The sequence below is a fragment of the Bombus huntii genome, chromosome 10 (genome assembly GCF_024542735.1).
Source record: "Bombus huntii isolate Logan2020A chromosome 10, iyBomHunt1.1, whole genome shotgun sequence".
Classification (NCBI taxonomy): Eukaryota; Metazoa; Arthropoda; class Insecta; order Hymenoptera; family Apidae; genus Bombus; species Bombus huntii.
The window spans coordinates 9692339-9716775 of NC_066247.1; the positions used below are offsets into that span (position 1 = coordinate 9692339).

Consider the following 24437-nt stretch of genomic DNA (forward strand, 5'->3'; position numbering starts at 1 on the left):
ATTCGTTATTGCACCTAGGATCATTGTCATTAGTCTCTCGAATATCTAATAACCACGGTTACTTGTCCGGTTCTATGGTAATCGTATTTGCACTAGTCAATGTCTTCTCTATTGCATAACGACAACGTGTAACCCAAACGAAGATTCGTTTCACGCCCCTAACCCTAATTCTAATGTAAACCCGACGTATATATATATATATATATATATATATATATATATATATATATATAAATAAATAAATAATTATAAATTAATTATATTAATATTACCTATTAATAATAATAATTTAATTATATATCTCAAGATAATAAAATATTTATAATTTATATTAATTTTTATATATAAATATTTAATTATATATAATACATTTTTTTCAATTTAAAGTTAAAATATTTATATTTATATTTTAATTTTTTTATAAAATTAAATATATGTATAAAGATTTTAAAATTAATATATTTAAAATTAATAATTATATATTAATATATACTTATATACAAGATAATTCAATTTTTATCAATTTTATTAAAAAATTTTATTTTATTACGTTAAATATTTATAAATTATTTTAATTTAATTATCTAATTAAATTATTATTAATTAATTATAATAGCAATATTTATAATAGTATTGTTAATTTTTTATTTTTATATTTTAAAATATATATATAATGTACGTATCCATTATGTATTTCCAATGTACGTACAGCAGATACTCACAGGAAAAACCAACGAGACTAATAATAAAATCAATGAATTAGAAAAAAAGAGCTATAGACAAATATCTTATAATATACCGTGGCATAATCTGCAATTTATTATAAAATAATTGATCCGAGCAGTATCAATTATAAAAGAAGATGGCTGAATATGATAGACAGTGTCGAATACTAATCAAATATAATCATTTAGTTAATCTTTAAGATTTAAGTTAAGATACATCTTTGAGGAATCAATAAGTGTTTCGCTAATAGCCTAATAGATCTCTTGATAGATCAAACAAAGAAATACCTAACCGCGATTACAGCCAATTGGTACATATTATTCGATACATAATTAATATTTGTATCGCGTACAGCGATGCAAGTGGTATTGAAGAAAATAGCCATTTTATGTTACAACTATAACGAGTAAATTTACTCGTTTAACTTGAGAGGAATTAAAAAGGTACCTGACTTTTAAATAAGCATTAAATAAGAAATTTAAATATCGCAGACGGTGATGTAGGTGTTATTCAAGAAAAGAGAACATTTTATTTTGTAATTAGCACGAGTAAATGAACGAATATCGATAATATAATATAATGATTAATATGAATTTTATCTGGCTGATTATTTAAATACCATAACATATTTCACAGTAACGTCATCGACTGCCGTTAGGCTCTTTTCCCTTTTTGTTCAAACTAATTGATAGTCGAAAACTAGTATCAAGGAGGTGTGAATTTAGTCTTAGTTTGTAGAAACTATTAAAATGATAAAAATGGATACCGTATTAAATCGTCGAAGGCGCCAATTTACGATAAAAATTAAGAAATTGTTCAATTTGATTTTGTTAGAATGGAAAACCCGTCCTTTGCTATGTCAAGAGATCGTTGACGTTTGATTGACATCTCGACACCTTGTCAAGATATATAAGGAACGCGGAAGTCGCGCGCGAGCTCTTTCGTGCCTGAAATTCCGGACAGTGAACATCCAAGAAGAATTTAAATATAAGGTAAATAAAAAAAAATATCAAATAACAACATTGTAACTAGTAATTTATAACGTCTAAGCCATTAATTTACAATACTTGAGAAATTAATTTATAATATTTAAGCTATTAATTTATAACATTTAAGCCATTAATATATAACATATAAGCAATTAATTTATAACGTCTAAACTATTAATTTATAACATTTGTTGAGATATGTATAATTTTCTGTGTTGGACTGGGTTAAGTGTGTAGTAGAGATACTTGTATGTGAATATCAGCGTGTGGATGTATGTGTGTGCGCGGCGTCTCGAAAACAGATGAAAGTAAACTGTTCAGTCGGTTAACAGTCGGGTATAGAAGAAAGTGCTGAGACGCGCGCAAGTGTGTATCGATGAATATATAAGAAATCGTCCATGAAATAAATAGATTACTATTTTAATATTAATCCTCAGTATAAATTTAGTGTTCTTATAACATTATTTCGGCTTCAAAGATCCACAATTGTCAAAAACATTTGTGCTATTAATTTATAACATTTAAGCTATTAATTTACAACATCTAAGCCATTAATTTACAACATTTGAACTGTTATTTTATACATGTAAGTTATTAATTTATAACATTTAGGCTATTAATTTACAACATCTTAGCCATTAATTTACAATATTTCAACTATTATTTTATACATTTAAGCCATTAATTTATAACATTTAAGCCATTAATCTAAAACAATTACATCATTAATTCTTAACAGTTATAACAATAATTTATAACAACATTTTCCCATTAATTCAATGTAATTATGCTCTTAATTTATAACAGTTGTACCCTTAATCGGAAGTAACTCTACATTCATTGATTTTAATCAATGCCATAAATTCGTAGTGAGTGAATTAAAGATTTATTTTGCTTTATTTTATTAACGAAATCTATCAAGTCTTTGAAGTGCTATTTCATTTCCATATAGCATTATATTTTAACTCTGAATACAGTATTCGATTTCCAATTTCACTATTTCGTATAAAATCTGTGGTAACACAGAGTGTCGATGTATGTGTCACGTAAAATAACAAAATAAAAAAGGAATTTGAGGTAAAAAATAAAAAAAGAAAACTTTATTTTTTTTCTAACATCAATACACTTTACAATCTACTTCCGAACTCTAGGCGTGACTTTCTAAGACTGACTCTTATGATTTTACTTTCGATCGGATCCGATTACTTTCTTTTGTCATCCCTCAACATCCCCACCGTCCATGCATTTGCTAGGCGTCCGCGATCGTTGCCACGTGCTCTTTCTTCTAGAACCTTCGGTGGAAGGACCGTTGGGATGTTGATGGTTCATTAGGCACATCAGCGATATACATTGTCGCCGAGTGCCGCCACATCTTTATCTCTATCGTCAGTCCGTCGGATTTGAAGTATGCCGGTCGTGACACACGCGAAAAGTGACTGACCAAAAAAGAACTGAATGTTTTGACGACATTAAGAAACTGCAGCCTTGTATTTCAGCAATATCATACCAGCAATAACAAATTTTGAGAAATATCTTTATGTTCTATTCCTGTGGCGTACTTTGGATAACGCTAATCCCGGCGACACACTAAATTTTGAAATCCATACGACTGATTCTACAGAAGCGGGGATTCTACAGCAGCGATTTCGCTTGCACAGTTGTTCATTTAATTTGTGAATTGTAAGAAACCTCAAGTATGTCAGAGGACATAGTGATATTGCTACAAAAGCGACTAGACAAATAGAGAGCTACATGTGATTTTATCGTATTTTTTTAACCCTTTCGCTTCGGCAATCCAGTCCGCCGAAGTACTGTCACTGAACGGAAACGCGCGCCAGAAATACGCACAGTGTGCGTGGCTACTGTATATACATTTTCCTAAGTCTTAAATAATAATAATTCTTGTAAGAACCGTATACGAAATGTCGTTTCACTGTCAATGGATTTAGTAGATTTTTTAGCATGAAACTATATACGATTTTGATGTTGTTTCAACAAGGAGTAACTTAAAGAAGTGATTAATCCAATATGTCAATAAAATCAGGGGAAAATGTTCTGTCGATAACGAAAAAATATATTAATGACCACAGATAGCATTTGTATATGCATCATGTTTGTCAAATTTTGTCTTCAAAACACAACTTTTTAATATTCCTATTTTATCTACTTTTGCTAAAATACATTAAACACATTTCAATACTAAACTAAAGATCTTTAAACTTAAAAATGACTTTTGCTTATTTCCATGTCACAAACAATTGGCTTTAATAATTATCGATCAATACTCTCTTATTCGTAAGCACATCAGCATATTCGATCCATGCAAATTCACGTAAAATGTTACTACTTCCTGCCTTTCGTTACATGTATCTTAATAAATTGTATCTTATTAAATCTTAATAAATATGAGTCTTAATAAAAAGAAGTTACTTTTTACGTAGACCAAACCTAGTTCTATTATTAAGCGCGTAAGCAGATAAGATGAAGATCAAATAGAGGCAAAGCTAAAAAATAACGACTATATATTTTCATGTTTCAGCGTTGAAAACTTATGTGGGTGAAACGCTAGAATTGACTGGAGTTCTTCGACAAGAAATGGGCACTTGTCTTTGCATAGACAGCAACAATGTGCCTCCGACAGTCAGCAAACGTTACTCTGTACAAGTTCACTGTATGTATTATTAAGCGCTTATCATAGAGCTATTATACAAATATATTTGCAATTATCATTCTTATATATTATACAAGGTGAATCAGAACAGGTGGAAAATATGGCAGAGGTTGATTCTGAATACTGAAATAAGAAGAAAATTTTATATAACATAATATGCCTAATATGACCATACGTTCCGCTTATAGCTTATTTTGCGATGCTAAACATTACACAGATGAACGATTTCTTGGAAAATAGATAAATCGTGCTGGCCTTATTTCCGGACCAATACGCTCTTCGGATCCGAATCCGTTCGATTATTAAATACGGGGACGTTTAAAATCTCTTACTTATAAAACGTTAGTTGGCGTGACGATCAAAATTTTCGACAAATTCGTGTAAGCTGTTCGAACAAGATGGACGATCTATGACGCGACGCATTCGCGTTTCCGTAGAAACTGGAACTGGTCGATTCGAGTAATTTCTCTAAAGATAGGTAAGAAAGTACTGTGACACAAAGCAAGCGTCTACTCGAAAACGTTTATACGAAATTTTCTTCTTATTTTAATGCGCTGAATCAGCCCCTGCTTGCCTGGAAGCCGTACTTTCCACATGTCTCGAACTCTATCATACCGATCCACTAGGTAAACAAAATAAAAACCTGCCAAGCACTGTGGCGGCACGGGCCACGGAACTTTTCAACGGCTCCGGATGCAAAGCGCGACGCCGCTTTGTTATTTGTTAGTTGTTACCAGTTGTCTGTTAAGTGTAATTGTTAATTGTTAATTGTTAATTGTTAACTCTGATTGTTGATTAGTTCTAAATAAACTATTGTTCGTTAAAAACACCAAGAGTAGTTTCTTACGCACCTATCACCATACAACCTCAGCACGAACGCCGTATAGATTGTTTTCACCTGTTCGATTCGTGCTAGATTTGACTAAAATACTCATGCGAAGTTATTGAAAATATAAAATCCGAATTAACATCCAGTTTTCAACAACCTGTCTAAAGATACCGCTCACAAACAAGCTATCATTTCTTGAAACAAATATATAAGATTTATTTACGTTATCAATTTTGTCGTGTGTCGAAATACAGCCCACTCAAAACATTCTATGGACCAAACGAAAAAATTGTTGACATTGATTGTCAACAAGTCCTACAAACTAGGATCTTTCATATTTCTTTCGCTTTTGATAATTAGACACAACCTCCCGCTAGCCGATGAGTCATTCTGCTATATTTGGCTTATCCTTTGTTATTATACAAATTACTGCCATTGTTCACGGCTGATCTACTAATTCGTTTGGTGACTAGACACTACGTTAGATATTTTAATCAAATAAACTCATAATTGTATCGATAAAATACTTCCTATCAGTACAATATATGATCTAAAATTTAAACATCCTGCTTCAGGGCGACATATCCAGTGAATTAACGGCGCCTGAACAATCCCTTAAAACGGGTAAATCTATAACTTTATTATCTAATTTCAACATAATATCCACAAACTGATCAACATAATTTCACTATGCCCAAAAAGAATCGCCTTGCAAATGATATCGATATTTACGACATTTCTTTGCTATATTAATATAGTATTATTTGTTATAGATCCAGACCACCGACCTCGACCAGGGCTATCAAAATTCGCCTTCGTCATGGCCAATAACCAATATAATATTAACTACGATAGAAACTGTCATTGTTAATTTAACACTAGCTATCGCTGCTATAATACGAATAGCCTGTATACATATTAAATAAACTGTAATAAATAACTTATTATTTTTAAATACACCCTGTCGTATTTATCTACACCTTCCTTTGTCTTACGTCCACCTTGACCTATGCATTGTCACGTAAAATTCGTGATAAAAAAGGATTTTTGCAATCCACTAGCGATAAAAAGTTCGCGTACGAGGTAAATAGCGGGCAAAAGAACGGTATAAAGCATAGAGTGTAGAGTATAGTAGCATCGCAGAAAAAGAAAAATCAACAGCTTGGTCGGTCATTGAGCAGCAACAGATCGAGCAACGATACAAATGATCATGGAAGTGCGTTTCTGCTTCCCGGTCTGTTCGAACTATGACGATTTGTCTTTCTGATCTTTCCGACTCGACCGTTGCACCGTTCACTCGACCATCGACCATAAATTGTTTCGAATTTTCTAGAGAACGGACACTTGAAACTACGTGCTTGCGGTACATTCGATAGCCAGGACAGAGAGATCCTCTGTGAGCCTGTTTTCGTCCTGCGAGACGAGCAAATTATTAGAAATTTCCTGATGCAATTGTACGCGGTTTTATGCAACTTTGATTATACACGTGAACGATATTTGGCACAGAGGAGTAACATTTTCGGGGTAACATTTGCGCACTAATAGGTTCCCACGTAGCTAAAATAAAGCAAAAGTTGCGCGAAATTAACGGATGACAATTGAGAAATTTCTTGGATGATCTACGTTTATTACGAAATGGTTGGATGCGAGAATCGATATCTGGTAGCATCTAAGTTGTCCGAGAGAGTTTTACGATAAAGGAACAGATCTCTGCCGATACTCTCTATCCGACTATCGTAGCAGATTTGCGTACTTTTGCAAGGTTCTCCAAATTAATACAAATTTCTAACTACCGTAACATCGAGATATTATACATCGTAAGGCAAAGTTAAGGAGAGTGGCGATGACCTCGGAAACGCGAAAAATATCTCAGAAGATAGAATTTTGATGGCGCGAAGGACAAATGTTTGTGATGGTTTTCCAATTTGTGAAATTAGACGTTTGCTCGCTTTGAGACAAAGTAAACCGCGTTTCTCACAGGTGTTCGGCAGATGGCGATGATGAGATATAGTGCAACAAAGTGAAATTTTGCGCGCGTAAATCTAACAGGATTATAATGTAACAGAAGCACAACAAAGAGGAAACTTGTGATGAAAAAGGAAGAATATATTACCAACGAAACTCTTTTGCTCCATTTTCTTTCGTAGAATTATATTTCACTTGCGAGTATTATAGCAGGTCTGCCTTTGATACAAAAATCATAAAAGGTTTACGTATGTGCACGTATATTTACGCTGTATGAACGACACTCGAGTATTACACGCATGCATTATCGACAAATAGATCCACGTTCGAGATAAGAGTTCCTCTTTGATACTTTCTTATGGTATAAATAACGAGAAATTATCAGGAAGTATGTTACAGTGAAACTGCTCGTACTTCGTTACTTTTACTCGCATGTATGACACCTACAACGATATTCTTTGTTGAATCAATAAATAAAAGCGCTCCCCAGCGTACGTACAAGACTAGATCTTGAAATATAAGAATCGACGTAACAATAAGACTAAAAAAGTTCGAAATGCAAATAATTCGCCGAAACGGCAAAAAGAGAATACCTGACACAAAAATAACGATACGGTAAATCAGCGTCCCGTTTTAATTTTCATCGATCAGTCGTCCAGCAAGCGAGATGTGTCAAGCAGCAACGGCGACAAGGTAACAGAGACGAAATATTATCGAGTTAACGCACGCGAAGTGGTCGCAGGAATGGCTGACGGGTGCGAGAGTGTAATGCACTTACGTCACGCGAATTTCAGACGAAACAACTAGTGGTGTAACGAAAATTTAGCGTCGCAACCGAATGTGCTAAATATAAAATGGATGGCTGTTGACCGAAAGAAAAATGCTCGACGATACGGTGCCGCCGTTTGTTCTCTTACAAGATTGAACGTCCACGGTCGACCCATTTACCAGACCCTCCTCGTTACACGAAGAGACGAAATCACCAGTGCTATTTAATCGTGCGAATTATATCACGCGTATCTCGCGAATTATTACACGACAGTGATAATAAGGCAAATCTAATAAAATTTACTTCTCATTAAAAAGTCGTACCAAAACAATTATTTATTAATTGGTTTATTTATTAATTCTTAAGAAGATACATATAAATAAGAAAAAATGGTAAAATTTGATTAGTATAATAAAAGTAATATATGCCTATGATCATTCTAAAATATAAAAAGTGAAATAGTCTTACGTTCATTGGTATATTTTAAGAACACATACATCTTTTAACGATAGTTGCAATGTAACATCATTTTTATATTACACGCAAGGTATGGCAAGTATTCCTGCTCTAAGGCACAATTTGAAATCAACAACATTCAGTTTAACAAATTATAACTTCTATTCGTTTTCCATCATGGAATAACGCGGTGATGTCTTCCATATTGCACTGGACGTGCGTTGTAATCTACTCCTATCTATATTTTCAAACATTTCAGTTAAATCTGGTGTGCACATTCTTCTATCAAAGAATTTATAGACTGCTTTCTTCGGAATTTATCGTTGCATTGCAAGTTCATTTTCGCGTATGTACGCTAAAATTGATAAAAATTCGAGTACTCCATGCATTATAATGTTTATTAACTCATTAAGTAAAACAACACTTACATTGCGCCTAATGTGGAATTGTACGCCTTGGTCTGGCTTCATCGTCCGATGTGTCGTCGTCAGGTTTACTGTGCAAAACAGAAGTGGACCTTGCTGTTTGGAGCTATATTTTGGATAAAATATCGAATGAATAATAGCTTGTGTTTTTATAACAGAAGAATACTTTGATACTGTTTGTAATGTTACCTGCGATGTCATCATCTGAGTCTCCTTCTTTTGTTTCGCTAATAAGATTTTTTTTGCTTTTTCGACAGATCTTCGTGCCAGTTTTTGAACAATGGCTTTTTCTGAAATTTTTTCTTTTTCAAAGGCCTCGATTCTCCTTCTTACGGGCACATTTTTCTTCATTTCATTTTGAATGTCCTGTTTCGTCTTGTTTCTATTAGACATTTCCCTTTCACGGGATGGCTCATCTTCTGCGAATAATTCTTCGAACTCGGTGAGTCCAATCGCTTGATTCAGCTGCTGAACCTCCTCCTGCAGAGTTATTGGCGACCGTGATGTAAATTTAGGTTCATTATTTTTTCCTATACTACTAGCCAAGTTTTTATTAATTACTACAGTTTCGTTTGATTTTATTGGTGATAAAGGTTCTACAATTGCGGTAGCGTCCATCATCTTCTGCGTATAAGTAGAATTGATGTCCATCGTGGAATTCATAAGAGGAGTAAATTTCTCAAGTGCATCCTCGCACATTGAAGGATCTTCAATATCATTTCTTGCTGATGGAATTACTGTATCATCAATAATATTAGAATATTTACCCTTCGTGTTTTCACTCCGTGAAAAAGTTCTCTTTATATTGTTGTCTATCTATCTCTTGTTGTCATTGAAGACTTTAATGGTTCAATCCTTTCTGGCTGTATTGCATCTTCTTTTGAAATTGTTTCGCTTAAAACATTCTTTTTTGTTTTACTATGTTTTGTAGGACCTTTTGTGTTTTTTTCATCTGAACTACTTCTAGCACTTTCCTTTTTTTTAGGTCGGCCTCCACGTTTCCTCTAAAAATTTAGAATATATTTAACAACGTTATAGTAGTATTTATATACACAATGTACATACAATTATATAAGCAATTAGATTTTGACGCATTAATTAACCGATATCAAACATTATTGGATACTACATATAAGGGTTAGTATTGATTAGTAACATAAGATATGGGGTAAGATTAAAAGTATTAAATTTCATCATAATATGACACAAACATTTACATTACTGTCATCATCAAGAGTTAGCCTTCGTAATTTTATAACAAGTGACATTGACTGCTGCTTTTTAATGTTAATTAATCAAAACTTTCGGCCTCTTTGTAGTTGAAGGGCCAGGGACTGATTGTGGTATTTCAGCAATTAAACCATGTAAATAATCCAGAGTGTCTTCAAGCTGGTTGTTAATATATTTTTTAACATCCAAGGAATAATTATGTATATTCGATATATCTTTGGTAATCATTTCTTTAATCTCCTTCTTTGATCCAGTATCCATATTTGAAATCTACGAATAAATGATATATATTTATTATATACATTAAACTATACTTTTTAATAATACATACCATAATTTAATATTATGGTTGAAATTATGACGTATATAGCAATTAATACATACACATGTGTTTAGTTCTATTAACTTAGAAGCACATGTAAATTAAAAAAATATATATATATATGAAACAATAATAAAATAATGAAGTAACATTGAGAATAGAATCTAGTTTAATTACACATATATACCCTTTTAATAATTCCGTTCTTATAAATTTTATTAAATTTACAGTGAAGCTTACAATTACACTAATGCCAATGAATATTAACGTATGCGTTTATTATTACACTAAATAAAAATGAAAGTAATGCAATGAAAAATACAATATACCTTAATGGAAATAAAATAAGTAAATGGCGAAGTATTTATTAATATTATTATATAGCATTATATTATATTATTATAATATTTATTAATATTTACTTACGTTTTACGTTTGCACAAAAACTATAAAATTTTAAATATAAAGAGAGATTTATAACAGAGATAAAGCAAGTCACAGAAATTAGTGTCTTTCAATGGCAAAAATGCGTTAAAGGAAGTGAAACGATAATCTCCGTCTCGCGTCACAAGCGGAACTGTGTCAGTTTTGCTCCTTGAAAGTACACGTAGCGGTACATGAGCTAGAGAACATTTCAAATCATGTTGTTGTTTTTTTTGCTTCGGAGTATCAAGATCGTGAGGACATAATAATATATTAATAAATAAACTCCGGGCAAAACAATGTCGCCGTTACGTTACCGTCGAACCGTCGAACAAAGACGAATTTGAATTCTCCGACTCTCCCCCGATCTGTTTATACTATACCAGTTTAAACGGACGCAATCGTAAAGAGTTCACGAGAGTTATGGATCAGTATCTACGAGTATCTACCGTCTTTGCGAACATTATCTATAATTATTTATTTAATCATTTGAAAATATACTTGAAGGTTTCAACAACGAGCAATCTTATCTAATAAATCTCACGATCAACCATCTTCTACACACAAGTCCTCTGAAAACATAACGACTTTTCAGTTCAATTTGAATCGTTGCGTTCAACGCCATCAGGGTGTCCTGCATAACGCGGGCATCCGACTAGGTGCTGATACCACATACAAGAACAAGTCGAATATGTGAAATAAAGCTTTTTAGCTTAAGGTCCCGTTTTGAAAAAAATACAGTTTGAACATGTTCGGTTGGCAATTGGCTTAATACACGCGTATGATAAATAACAAGATTTATTACATGATTTTACAAAATTTGTTAAAATTGATTAAGAAGTTACTTTCAAGAAGTAATATTTACATAATTGTAAATTGAACCCTATGTTTAACAAAATTAGGCATTCTTAAGTATTTGTTATTGTAAATTACTATTATGCTTCGCCAAGTGTGATTGGAACACATTTCTGGAACACAGCGTCCATCGATGTCTTCAATGAAAGAACATAAGTTTAATAACCTAACTTATCGACGAAATAAATCCCTAGCCCCCGGGTAGCGTGTTAGGAAGCTTCCGTGGTAATTCTTTTAAAAGCAATTAACGAGTGATCTGTTCGCGAATTATTGTATTGTATTATATATTATGTGGCATCATGATATCATAAGGAATACAAGTCACTATGATTTCTTCGTACTATTTCACAGATGGAGTGTGCAAATTTGACTTTACAATGAACAAAGTCAAACGTGACAATGACAAAATTGTATGTGGCAAAACTGGATACCTCAATGTTATACAGTGTGTCAAGAAAGTGTTTGTTGTCATCTTATGTCTTTGGGAGGTAATTCTACACCTTCGGATTTGCGAAGATCTGTTGAAAAAGAGGATCACAAAATTGACCTCGAGCATTCTATTGCACGTATTGCGTGTTTATCCATCGATGTATTGCAAAGAACAGTTTGTCCAATAGGGGTTTCACACGCAGCAATGGGAAAAATAATACTCTCACCCTGAGAGAATTGACCGGCGAGGGCGCGGCAGAGGCCATGGAAGCGCTTCGGTGAGGCGCGCTAGGTCCGTCGCGCCCCCCGGTGGGGTGCAAACTTAGGCGCTGGCAACTCAGCGCCCCGGGGCAGCAAATCAGCCCGGCAGGGGAACCGGACTGTCTGGCACGGCGGCTCCGGCGACGAGGCGCGGTGTGACGTGGCCGCATATCGCTCCATTAGGGGTTGTATTGAGCGCGGGGGGGGGGGGTGTCCCTCACACCAGTTCCCGGGCCCCTCTAGATCGCTGCCGGGACGGTCATCATGGAGGTTTTAGTCCGTTGGCGTCCGCCACTACCACGCCGCTTTTTCCCAGAAGCGACCTGGTGTCCTCCACGTTAATAAAAAAAAAAAAAAAAAAAAAAGTGGGAAAAATAATACGCCAAAAAGGTGTACGTTATAAGGTTCGCCGTGTGCGAAATTATGTCGTTTGACGAATATTCGATGGTTAGCCGCTAAGAAAATTATAACGCAATCCTTGGAAATATCTTGTTTACGGATGAGAGCGATTCTTCCGATAGCAATATTCTCGATCGTCAGACTGCCAAGATTTAGGCTTGTGAAAGTTCTCACATTATGATACAATGATACAGAGATTCAAGCAGGCTCGAGCAAGTTTGATTTATTCCACAGCTCGCTTTAACGTGTAGATAAAATCAATTTGAAAATGGAATAGATATCATATGTTCGCGAGCAGCCAGAAAACAACACTGACGTTATTTCGTATCGCATCTGACTTTAAAAACGAACATAAAATGAAAATAAACGGTTTTTCATACAAAAATGCATACTTGTTACGATGCATCGTGAGTAGCAGAGTAACGCATATGTTCGTGTATTACAGCATGAACGTATTAATGAATAAATAATATATATATATTAAATTAAAATTTTTAATATTTTTATAATTTAATAATAATAATAATTACTATATTTATATAAGTATTATAAATAAAATATTTATAATAATATTATTAATATCTTTTTATTAGAACTAAAAATATAATTTAAAAATTTTTAATATTTTTATAATTTAATAATTATATTTATTTAAATATTATAAATAAAATATTTATAGTAATATTATTAATATTTTTTTATTAATATTAAAAATACAATCTTAAAATTTTTAATATTTTTAATTTTATAGTATCATTAATATTTTTTATTTATATTAATATATAATTAAAATTTTTGATATTTTATAATTTAATATATATATATATCATAAATAAAAAATTTTTAAATTATATATTATACAATTTATATTATAGTAATTTCCATTTTTTCAAAATAAAAAGAATTGTATATTAAACAATTTAAAAAGAAAGGGTAGAATATTTAAGTATTAATATTTTATAATTTAATTTTATAGATAATTAAATATTTATAGTAATATTATTATTTTTTATTAATATTTTAAAATATTATATATATATATATATATATATATATATATATATATATATATATATGTATATGTCGGGTTAACATTAGAATTTAAGGCGTGTAACGATTCTTCGTTTGAATTAGCCATCGTTTTATGAAACAGAGATTATATTTACGCGAATATACAAGATTTTACAAAATATTATGAATATTGAGTTTAATGAATGATAAGATTAACAAATGATAAGTTTAACTAATGATTCCAAACGAATCCACGGTCAACGGGATAACTCTTTACTATGCGTAGAATAATTTAGACACAAAAAAAAATACGATTGCGGAGGCACTCGGTAAATTGCTCGATGTATCACTTTCCAAGGCGATCACACGAATGAATATCTGATGAAAATCTTTTTCGCTGTACGACTGCATTTTGTTCGTTATATGCTCGCTGGAGGCATCGAGAAGCTTCCAATCGCCGCTGCTAGGCAGACTCTGCCAAGAGTTTGTTGTATACTCTTTGGAAGCATCCAGAAAGATCCAAACGTCGTTGCTAGGCAGCCTCTGTCTGGAGTCTGATTCCTAATACAACGTGTGTCCCATTATATCGACATCTCCAAAGTACAATTCTATGTGATTTCTAGGGAGAACAATACAACCGATCCACACCTTCGTCAGGCAAAACGTTTATCCCGTGACCGCGGCTACGCTCGGCGACCAGCTGCCACCTCGAACCCACCCTCGCCATCACATATATCGAACAATTACAAATGACAACAACTGCTTAATTACAGCTATGACAAAACCCAGGCTAAAGCACCAGAAGACTCTCGCAAAATTGCAAAGGGAAGGCTCCGGTTTTCCTTTCATCTCCGACACGTTCTTTTGTGATCCCGTTGGCCGCGGATTCGTTATCGGGCCTGAGACCATCGTCACTAGTGTCGCGAGTGCCAATTGTCGTGATCAATTGTCAAGACTGTAATAACTCTATTATTGTAATAAACTACACCTGCGTGTACCGTACCAATGGCTAATTCCCGTGAAGATTCATTTGACGCCCACAACCCTACTCCCAGTGCTAATCCGACATACATATTAATATTTTTAAATATTTTTTTTTTAATATTCAAAAATTTTTTAAATTTCCCTAATATTTTCAATATTATGCTCTAAATGTATAAGCTATTTAAATTAAACAAGTTCATCTTTCTCTTTATTTAATTTAAATATAAATTAGTAATAATAATTAAATAATTATTTATAAATATATTTATAATCAAATTATTATTATTAATATTAATAAATAAATATATATTAATAATAAATAAGAAATTTTTAATCTAAAATGTATTTCTAATAAATCACAAACATATCCTATAATCTTTCCTGTAAATGTTTCAACTAAACATTTTTCAAAATAAAATTCATAACAAATTATTTTATTTGTTAAATAACTCATTATAAATTTATAAAAAAATTCTATTATAAAAAATCTTTTGATAAATATTAATTTTTTTCAAATAAATATTTAATATTAATACTAAAAATATTAATCCTAATAATATTAGCTTAAATACAAGATATTTATAACTATAAATTAAATTAATATTTAATTGATAAAAGAAAAAATTAAAAATAAATTTTCTTAAAATTAATATAATTATTAAAATTACTGATATAATTCCAGCTATAATACAATCTTCATTTAAATAAATTAAATTTATTATATAATTATTTCCCATTATTATAAATATTGTACGAAAAGAATATGATACTGTAAAAATTGTTCCAAAAATTAAATTTATTGTACTAAAAATTCTTTTCATATTTAAAAAATAATATTCAACAATTAAATCTTTAGAATAAAATCCTACTAAAAACGGAAATCCACATAATATTAATAATGAAAATATTATTAATAATCCTTTTATTGGATATAAATAAAATATACCAGAATAAAAACGAAAATTCTGAATACCATTTATATAATGAATAAATCTTCCAACATACATAAATATTATAGATTTAAAAAATGCACGAATAAATAAATGTAAAAATGTTAAATCTGTTATTCCTAAAGAATAAATTCTTATTATAAGACCTAATTGACTTAATGTTGATAAAGCAGTAATCTTCTTAAAATCTATTTCAAAATTAGCTATAACTCCTGAAACTAATATTGTTATTCTTGAAATTATTAAAATAAATCTTTTATATTTAAAATCAATTATTATCTCATAATTGATTAATAAATAAATTCCAGCAGTAACTAAAGTTGATGAATGAACTAATGAAGACACAGAAGTAGGAGTAATTATTGCAGCTGGTAATCACATCATAAATATTAATTGTGCACTTTTTGTAAATACTATTAAAAAGAACATTAATAAAATTAATAAATCTGTTTTATATAAAATTAAATTTCATGTACCAAAAATTACTAAAAAAGAAATAATTATTAATAAACTAGAATCACCTAAACGATTTAAAATTACTATAATTATTCCTGAATTAAATGATAAAAATTTTTGATAATAAATAATTAAACAATAAGAAATTAAACCCAGACCATCTCATCCTAATAATAAAGTTAATATATTAGGTCTCAAAATTTAAAAAATTATTGATATTAAAAACATTAATATTAAATAATAAAAACGATTAATTAAATATTTATTATTTAAATTTATATATCTAATTCTATATAATTAAATAAAAGAACTAATTAATATTACTAAAAATACAAATATTAATAATTTAAATCTAATCATAAAAATTGTTAGGGAAGTGATACATTTACACTGTACATGAGAGTGTGTGTGTAAGGGTCAGAGGGCGTCCAGGTCTTAGTTGAGACAAAAGACTGCCGTTAAAAGATTCTGTATAGTCGGTTGGCGACCAGCGTGCGTGCAAGACGTTCTTCAGAGTGTAATATAGATGTATAGCTGTTGTGTGTGAAATATAGTCAATTATTTGTATTACCAAATCCTCGAATTTCCTTAATAGATTCGTATTTCAATTATGATCGTTATTACAAAATTTATTAGAAACTGACAAAGTAACGATACAGAATGTTATAACACAACAGAATAGAATGTCGAGTACTGACTTGGGAGGTTTTTTTATATCAAGGGGTTGGCTCCTGTGGAGGGGTTATCGTTGGATGCCGGTCACATAGGGATCCTGTTACTGCTTAGTTACTGTTTCGATGGCTAAGGTATGTGAGATATGATTATCCTATTGCTGCATTCCCGGGGCCACTGTGACACTAGAGACGTTGTCTGTGTTTTATGAATTGGAGACATTATTTTGAGAATGGTCCCTGTGGTTATTTGGATTATTTTGATTTCCTTGTGCTGTTTGGGAGTAGTATAGGAGATTGAAGTAGTAGTGAATTTCGGAAGACTGGGTATTTGATTGGTTGTCTCTTTGGCTCTAAGCTTGGGATACTTATTTATACATAAGGTTTTGTAGGCTGAGCGACCTTTGTAGTTAGCAGAATGGTCACCTTGACAGTGGATGCACTTCGTTGGGGTTTCCGGTGATTTAGTGCACTGGTCAGTGGGGTGTGTACCTGCACATTTAACGCAGCGGATTTATATGCAATCGCTTCCTCTGCAATGTTTGTATTTTTCAAAGCTTTTGTTCATGCAATAGCTCTAGTGTTTTGTTCTCGTGTTTTCGTTCTAGTTATCCTAGTTGAACAAGTTTTGAAGTGTCCGTGCCTGCCTGTTCAAATGGATCGAACAGAGCATTCTCTCTTCCTCCGAAGATGGTTGTATTTCATCTTCACTCTATATGTTGCGTCTTGCAACACTCTACCTGGACCCGGCCATACACCGCGGGCCAGACAGGCCCCAGATGTCCGCTCATTCTTACGGCGTACCCTCAATAACCTTAAGCACCCGTCATAAATCCCACTAATTTGCTGGCTAAGGTCCTTCAGACCCAACAAATATCTGTTTTCTGAATCATTTCTAAAGATTATTGTCTACCACGGCTTGACAAGGGAAAGTTGGGTTTTCCCACTTACGATGCTTCCTAATAACAACTTTCTATCGAGAGCAGCTAAGATCCTTCCTAGTCCACCAACCTTCGTTTAACCAATTAACAACAAATCCGATGGTCCCGTGCGCTAGGCACACGCATCCTTAGCTTTCCTCCGCTACAGCATCGTCACCGAACATCACTGATTCTTCAACCTACAAACATACAACATCCTTCGACCGGGTCTACACCCGAAGATCAGTCAGTCACTTATCTTATACATACGCACCAGCGTAACTATCTTCTTCACAAAGTTGTTGGAATAAAGTGTCATTCACACCTTGTTACATCAGTGTCATATTCAATTAACCACCTCTATTATCCTAATCGAAATAGGGGATCGATCATTTCGTGGCGTCGATTATCTAATCGTGACGGGAATTTACGACTCCCGTTGGCGTGCTTCCTCGCGATCGCGTCTCTCCGCGATCGAAACACAATGTCATAGATCTGTTTTGCCGCTTTTTAATTTCTTGTTTCTGAATATTTGCTTGAAACTTTTTCACTTCAGGGAATGACTCATCTTCTTCTTTTAGCTGATGCATCTTCGTGTTTTCACTCTGTGAAAAAGTTCTCTTTCTATTATTATTTCTTGTTGTCATTGAACACTTTTCTGGCTGTATTGCATCTTCTCTTATAGTGAATATGTCTGTGAAGTACCCGCGATCTTCCTTGAAATTGTTTCGCTTAAAACACTTTTCTCATTTACTATGTTTTGTAGGGCTTTGTGTTATTTCTTCTTCTGAGCTACTTCTAGCACTTTTCCTTTTTTTTAGATCGGTTTTCACGTTTCCTCTAAAAATGTAGGATATATTTAATTACGTTATAATAGAATTTATATGCACAATGTACATACATTAAGCGATTAGATTTCAACATATTAATTAACCGATATCAAGCATTATTAGGTACTATATATAAAGGTTAGTATTGATCAGTAACATGAGATTCGGGGTAAGATTAAAGATATTAAATTTCATCATAATATGATACAAACATTTACATTACTGTCATCGTCACGAATTAATGGCCTTCGTAATTTTGCAACAAGTGACATTGACTGTTGTTTTTTAATATTAATTGCAGCTTTCCTTCAACCCTCTCTTTTTGCTCGGCTCTTCAAAACTTTCGGCGTAGTTGAAGTTGAAGGGCCAGGTTGTGGTGTTTGAGCAAAGTATCTCCAAAATGGTCGTTAACAGATTTTTTAACACCCAAGCAACGTATATTCAATATATCTTTGGTAATTAGTGTTTTAATCCGATTCTTTGATGTAGTACCGATATTCCTACAACCGATAAATCTACAAATAAATTCTTTATAAGTGTAGTATCGTGGAAAGAAGGGCCTGTGGTGGCACTCGATAGTTAAATAGCACCACTCGACACTAACTAGTGTCGGACGACGAATTTTTCTTCCACGGTACAAAAAATGAGGAAAAGAGCGGCCGTACCCAGCAGCGACCTCTACAGCGCTGAGCACAGCTCAACGATACTACATAAGTATTTAATATATACATTAAACTATAGTTTGTAATAATACATACCATAATTTAATATTGTGGTTGAAATTATGACATATGTAACAATTAATACAAACACTTAACTTAGAAGCATATGTAAATTATTTTTCAAAAGAAATATTTATATAAAACAATAATAAAATAATGAAGTAACGTTGAGAATAAAATCTAGTTTAATTACAAATATATACACTGTTAACAATACCGTTCTTATCAATTTTATTAAATTTACAGTGAAGCTTACAATTACACTAATGTCAATGAATATTAACGTATATGTTTATTATTACACCAAATAAAAATGAAAGTACTCTAATGAAAAATATACTTTAATGGAAATAAAACAAGTAAATAGCGAAGCATTTATTAATATTATTATACAGTACTATATTATATTATTATAATATTTATTAATATTTACTTACCTTTTACGTTTGCATAAAAACTACAAAATTGTAAATATCAACTTTTATAACAGAGATAAAACAAGTCACAGAAATTCGTGTCTTTCAATGGCAAAATGCGTTAAAGGAAGGGATACGATAATATCCGTTTCGCGTCACAAGCGGGACTGTGCCAGTTTTGCTCCTTGAAAGTACATGTAGCGGTACATGAGCTAGAGGACAATTCAAATTATGTTGTTTTTTTGCCTCGGAGTATCAATATCGTTAGGACATACATAATGTAGCAATAAATAAACTCCGGACAAAACTATGTTGCCGCTACGTGCAACTGTCGAACGAAGACGAATTTGAATTTTCCCATTCTCCTCCGACCAGTTTATACTGTACCAGTTTAAACGTACGCAATCGTAAAGAGTTATCGATCATGTAGTGGATCGTGTGAGGATCAATAATTTAGAGAATACGAGAAATTGCTGCTGCAACGCCTCAAATATATTTAGAATAAATAAAATAAATACGAATAAATATAAATACCGTCGAGAGACGCTCGTACAAATGTATTCGCGAAGCTAGGGTATGGTCGCTTGCGAAAAACTCGATAACTATAACTCGGATGACTCGGATAATAACTCGTAGATATTGATCGATAATTCGTAGGTACTCGGTATATACAAACTCGCGATCACGTCCGTTTATTTATACTGGGGGGGGGGGGGGGGGGTCGGAAAATTTGAATTCATCTTAGATCGACGATTGCCCATAACGCTGACTTTGTTTTGTCCGGAGTTTACCTATCGATATGTTTCGTGCGTCAAGGCGATGTCCGTGTTCCGAGGCACAACAACATGAGTCGCTCTCGATCCGCCACGTCCTATGACTCTACCGACTATCTACCGACTATTGATCAGTTACTAACGAGTTATGAGCGAGCGGTTATACACTGTCTTAGCGAATCCGTTAATACGAGCGTCTTTGCGAACATTATCTGTTCTTATTTATTTAATCATTTTAAAATATACTTGACGGTTTCTACAACGGGCAATCTCGACTAATAAATCTCACGATTAACCATCCTCTACACACAAGTCCCTTAATACATAACGACTTTTCAGTTCAATTGGGATCATTGCGTTTAACGCCATCTATTCGCCCGGGCGCGCCATTTTTCTCTAGAATATAAATTGTACCGCATGCTTGAATATGTACCGCATGCTTGAAATAGCCAGCCATGTTGATATGGAAGAGGAGGCGAAAGTGGAGCATATTGTAGAAGGAATAGTAGATGAAGAAAACAATAAGTCTACTACATCCATTAAAGAATTGAAGAAGAGATTAATCATGTACGAGGAACAGAATTATCGTAGAGCAAAATTGATTGTGAAGCTAGCCAAAATTGAAAGGAGCAGGATGCCCAGTCAATCTGGAGATATGAAGAAGACGAGATGTTACAATTGCGGCGACGAAGAATATGAGTGTGCAGAGTGCCCGAATAGGTCGAGAGGACCCAAGTGCTTTAAGTGTAGAGAGTACGGACACATCGTATCGAAATGCGACAATACCGATACCGGTAGCGAACTAACTTTAATGAGAGCGAATCGGTATGTGAAAATTGGTATCGGGTCCGGAAGAAATTGTACACTCGAAGAATTTTCGACGAATATTGTGATAGATGATGAGTCGTACGTTGTAACGATACATGTAGTTTCAGATATCTTGATGCAACACTTGTTCATAATTGGCACATACTTCCTGAATACCGTCGAATTAAACATAAAGGACGGAAGTGCTTCTATTCGTAAAGTAGAGGAAAAAGATTGTAATAGACACCAGGAGGTGTTTAAAGTAGATATAGAAATGCGGCAAGACAAAGTAATTGATCAGTCTTAATCCGACTTTGCAAATCCGATCGTAGTTGAAAAAAGGAACGGATCTCTTCATGTTCCTATCGAGGAGAATAGTAGAGAATGTACGGCAGTTGTAGTTACCATGAGTCCTTATCTCGAGGACACTGTCACGACCGGCATACTTCAAATCCGACGGACTGACGATAGAGATAAAGATGTGGCGGCACTCGGCGACAATGTATATCGCTGAAGTGCCTAATGAACCATCAACATCCCAACGGTCCTTCCACCGAAGGTTCTAGAAGAAAGAGCACGTGGCAACGATCGCGGACGCCTAGCAAATGCATGGACGGTGGGGATGTTGAGGGATGACAAAAGAAAGTAATCGGATCCGATCGAAAGTAAAATCATAAGAGTCAGTCTTAGAAAGTCACGCCTAGAGTTCGGAAGTAAATTGTAAAGTGTATTGATGTTAGAAAAAAAATAAAGTTTTCTTTTTTTATTTTTTACCTCAAATTCCTTTTTTTATTTTGTTATTTTACGTGACATTTTGGCGATCCTGCCAGGATAGTGAAAAGTGTTTGTTCGGAAACCAAAAGACATTCATCATCTACGGAAGATCGAATTATTTGGGACTACGGTCATCCGCAACAACAAAGTAACTATCACGAACCAAGTGAAGTAACAATAAAAGGTAAACTGAATTCCTGTGTACGTTACCGTGAAAGAAAATTTAGCTTCAGTAGCCAAGACTCGTCTTCGTCTGAAAATTATAAATCAGCGCAATAATGCCTAGGCAAACGAATCTCAAACTTCAACCTCAACTGACCCAATGTTGCGAGCAATATGGGACAGTATTCAAAAACAGAACGAGAACATTGCCCTTTTACGAGAGGAAATGTTACATTTGTCTATGCAAAATGACGAAGAGAACAGACACAGGGCAGCAGAAATCGAGAATCTCGGGAAAACCGTCGCAGCGCTACGGACTGGGTTCGGATCCCCTGCGACCGATGAATTTGCTTCCATTATCACCGAAGACAATGAAAGTGCGTCGACAGCAATCAATCGTACTGTGAATATGGCAAAAGCACGCAAACTGTCAGGGTTAGCAGCTTCAGACACCCCACCTGTCCACCTCGACAGCGAACAACCCGAGGTGGAAGAAAGAGGCTATTTTTCGCCCGCTCCTCCCACTCTACGAGCTAAGGATGCAATACGCTACATCCCAACGCTCAACGGAGATGATGATGTAGGAGTTGAAGACTTCATCAAAGAAGTGAGAAGTATGAAGGATCGCTGTATGGAGCAAGATCTATTGCTAAAAGCAATAAAAGTGGAAAAAATCGTGGGGAAAGCAGCCCAAAGTATTCGCAACATTCCTATTGAGTGTTACAGTGATCTGTACGACGCACTGAGAAATAACTTAGCAGCACAAGTGACTTCGGATGAGTACCAAGAACAATTACGAGAGTTGAGACAGGGACGCGAGGAATCAGTGCAAAGTTTTAATATTCGGTTTAGAAGAATACTCAACCGTTTGCTGTACGCAGTAACCAATGAGTACCCACAACCACTAACACGTAAAATTATGACTGAAGAAATCACGAAGAAGACTGTTCGTGTGTACCTAAAGGGACTCAGACGCGACATAGGGCGAATACTATTAAGCAGTGAACCCTTGAATCTTCCGGAAGCTGAAAAAAAGGCAGCCGATGTAGAACGCTACTTGCGAGAAGAACGACAACCTAATTGGTCATGTAATCGCTTACCTTCGGTTAGTAATCGCCCCGACAACCAGCATATGCAGGTAAGACGATCTAATGTACCATCAAGATCGCCTAACACGCCAGTAGCTCAGAAACCTGCTACATTTAACCAAGTAGAAAATAGATCACCTGCTGAACGCGCACAGATGAAGTGCTTCAAGTGCGGAAAGCTGGGACACATTGCCAACAAGTGTCAAAATTTTCTACCACCGAGCCAGCGCGATCGACCACCCGCAAGAATTCAGGCAGTCCAGGAATGGGACGAAATACAAGAAACAACATCGAACCAGGAGATGGACGAACCGTACGAGACATACGAGTCAACATCGCCACGGGAAGATTACTCGCAATACCTTTGTCAACCCGAACCGAAGAGCGAGTATTTCTGGTCGACACAGGAGCAGGGATAAACCTGGTGAAACGTAACAAAACTGTCAACGCGATACAAATAGGGCCTAAACAAAAATTTTCTATGGGACGAGACAAATACGAAACTAACGAATACGTAACGAAACGAATTTTTGGACAAAATCACATTTTTCACATAGTACCGAACAATTTCCCTATTATCGAAGACGGAATCATTGGGCTACCATGTTTAGAGAAGTATAACTATTCAATATCCAATGACAAAATCCGATTAAACGACAAAACCATTTTATTTCAGAAACCAATACATTTGACTCCTGGAGAAAACAGAGTTCAAACAATCTATTTGGAAGGCAAACCAACTAAAGTATGTTTTATCAACACTGGTGAGCAAAACGTTGAAATTTCTAGCAATATTCAAAATTCTCATGACTTTTCCAACGTATCAAAACTAAAAAGTCTAGTGAGAACAGATCACATTGAAAAACCAATCCGTGAAACCATCGAAAAGATTATCCTTCATTATATTGACATCTTTAATTTAGAAACCGATCTTTTACCCTGTACTAATTTAACTCAGCACACAATTTCGTTAACCAAAGACAAAATTATTAACACACGATCGTATAGACCACCGGAATGTCACCGTGACGAGATTTCGCGACAAATAGGAGACATGTTGAAGAAAAATATTATAGAAGAATCCGAATCCCCTTATAACTCTCCGGTATGGGTAGTTCCGAAAA

General features: G+C 33.9%; 2 protein-coding genes and 1 long non-coding RNA gene across 4 annotated transcripts; 2 read left to right on the plus strand and 1 right to left on the minus strand.

Annotated features, from left to right (window-relative positions):
* Positions 1 to 1580: 1580 nt before the first annotated feature.
* On the plus strand, positions 1581 to 5093 carry LOC126870205 (uncharacterized). The gene is made up of 3 exons (XR_007691232.1): positions 1581 to 1718; positions 4255 to 4386; positions 5013 to 5093. It is a non-coding gene; the product is annotated as an uncharacterized LOC126870205 (long non-coding RNA).
* Positions 5094 to 8291: 3198 nt separating this feature from the next.
* Positions 8292 to 9828, minus strand: LOC126870173 (uncharacterized). Of its 2 annotated transcripts, XM_050627661.1 has the most exons (3): positions 9020 to 9828; positions 8834 to 8936; positions 8292 to 8760 (listed from the first exon to the last, which is right to left on the minus strand). In XM_050627661.1, exons 1-2 carry the CDS (start codon positions 9527 to 9529, stop codon positions 8841 to 8843), a joined length of 606 nt encoding a protein of 201 aa, XP_050483618.1. In that variant the 5' UTR covers positions 9530 to 9828; the 3' UTR covers positions 8292 to 8760; positions 8834 to 8840. The 2 variants fall into 2 exon arrangements, with proteins under 2 accessions (XP_050483618.1, XP_050483616.1); XM_050627659.1 differs by having other exon boundaries at positions 8834 to 9828.
* Positions 9829 to 22466: 12638 nt separating this feature from the next.
* Positions 22467 to 24144, plus strand: LOC126870558 (uncharacterized). The gene is made up of 2 exons (XM_050628378.1): positions 22467 to 23363; positions 23469 to 24144. Exons 1-2 carry the CDS (start codon positions 22467 to 22469, stop codon positions 23730 to 23732), a joined length of 1161 nt encoding a protein of 386 aa, XP_050484335.1. The 3' UTR covers positions 23733 to 24144.
* Positions 24145 to 24437: the final 293 nt, after the last annotated feature.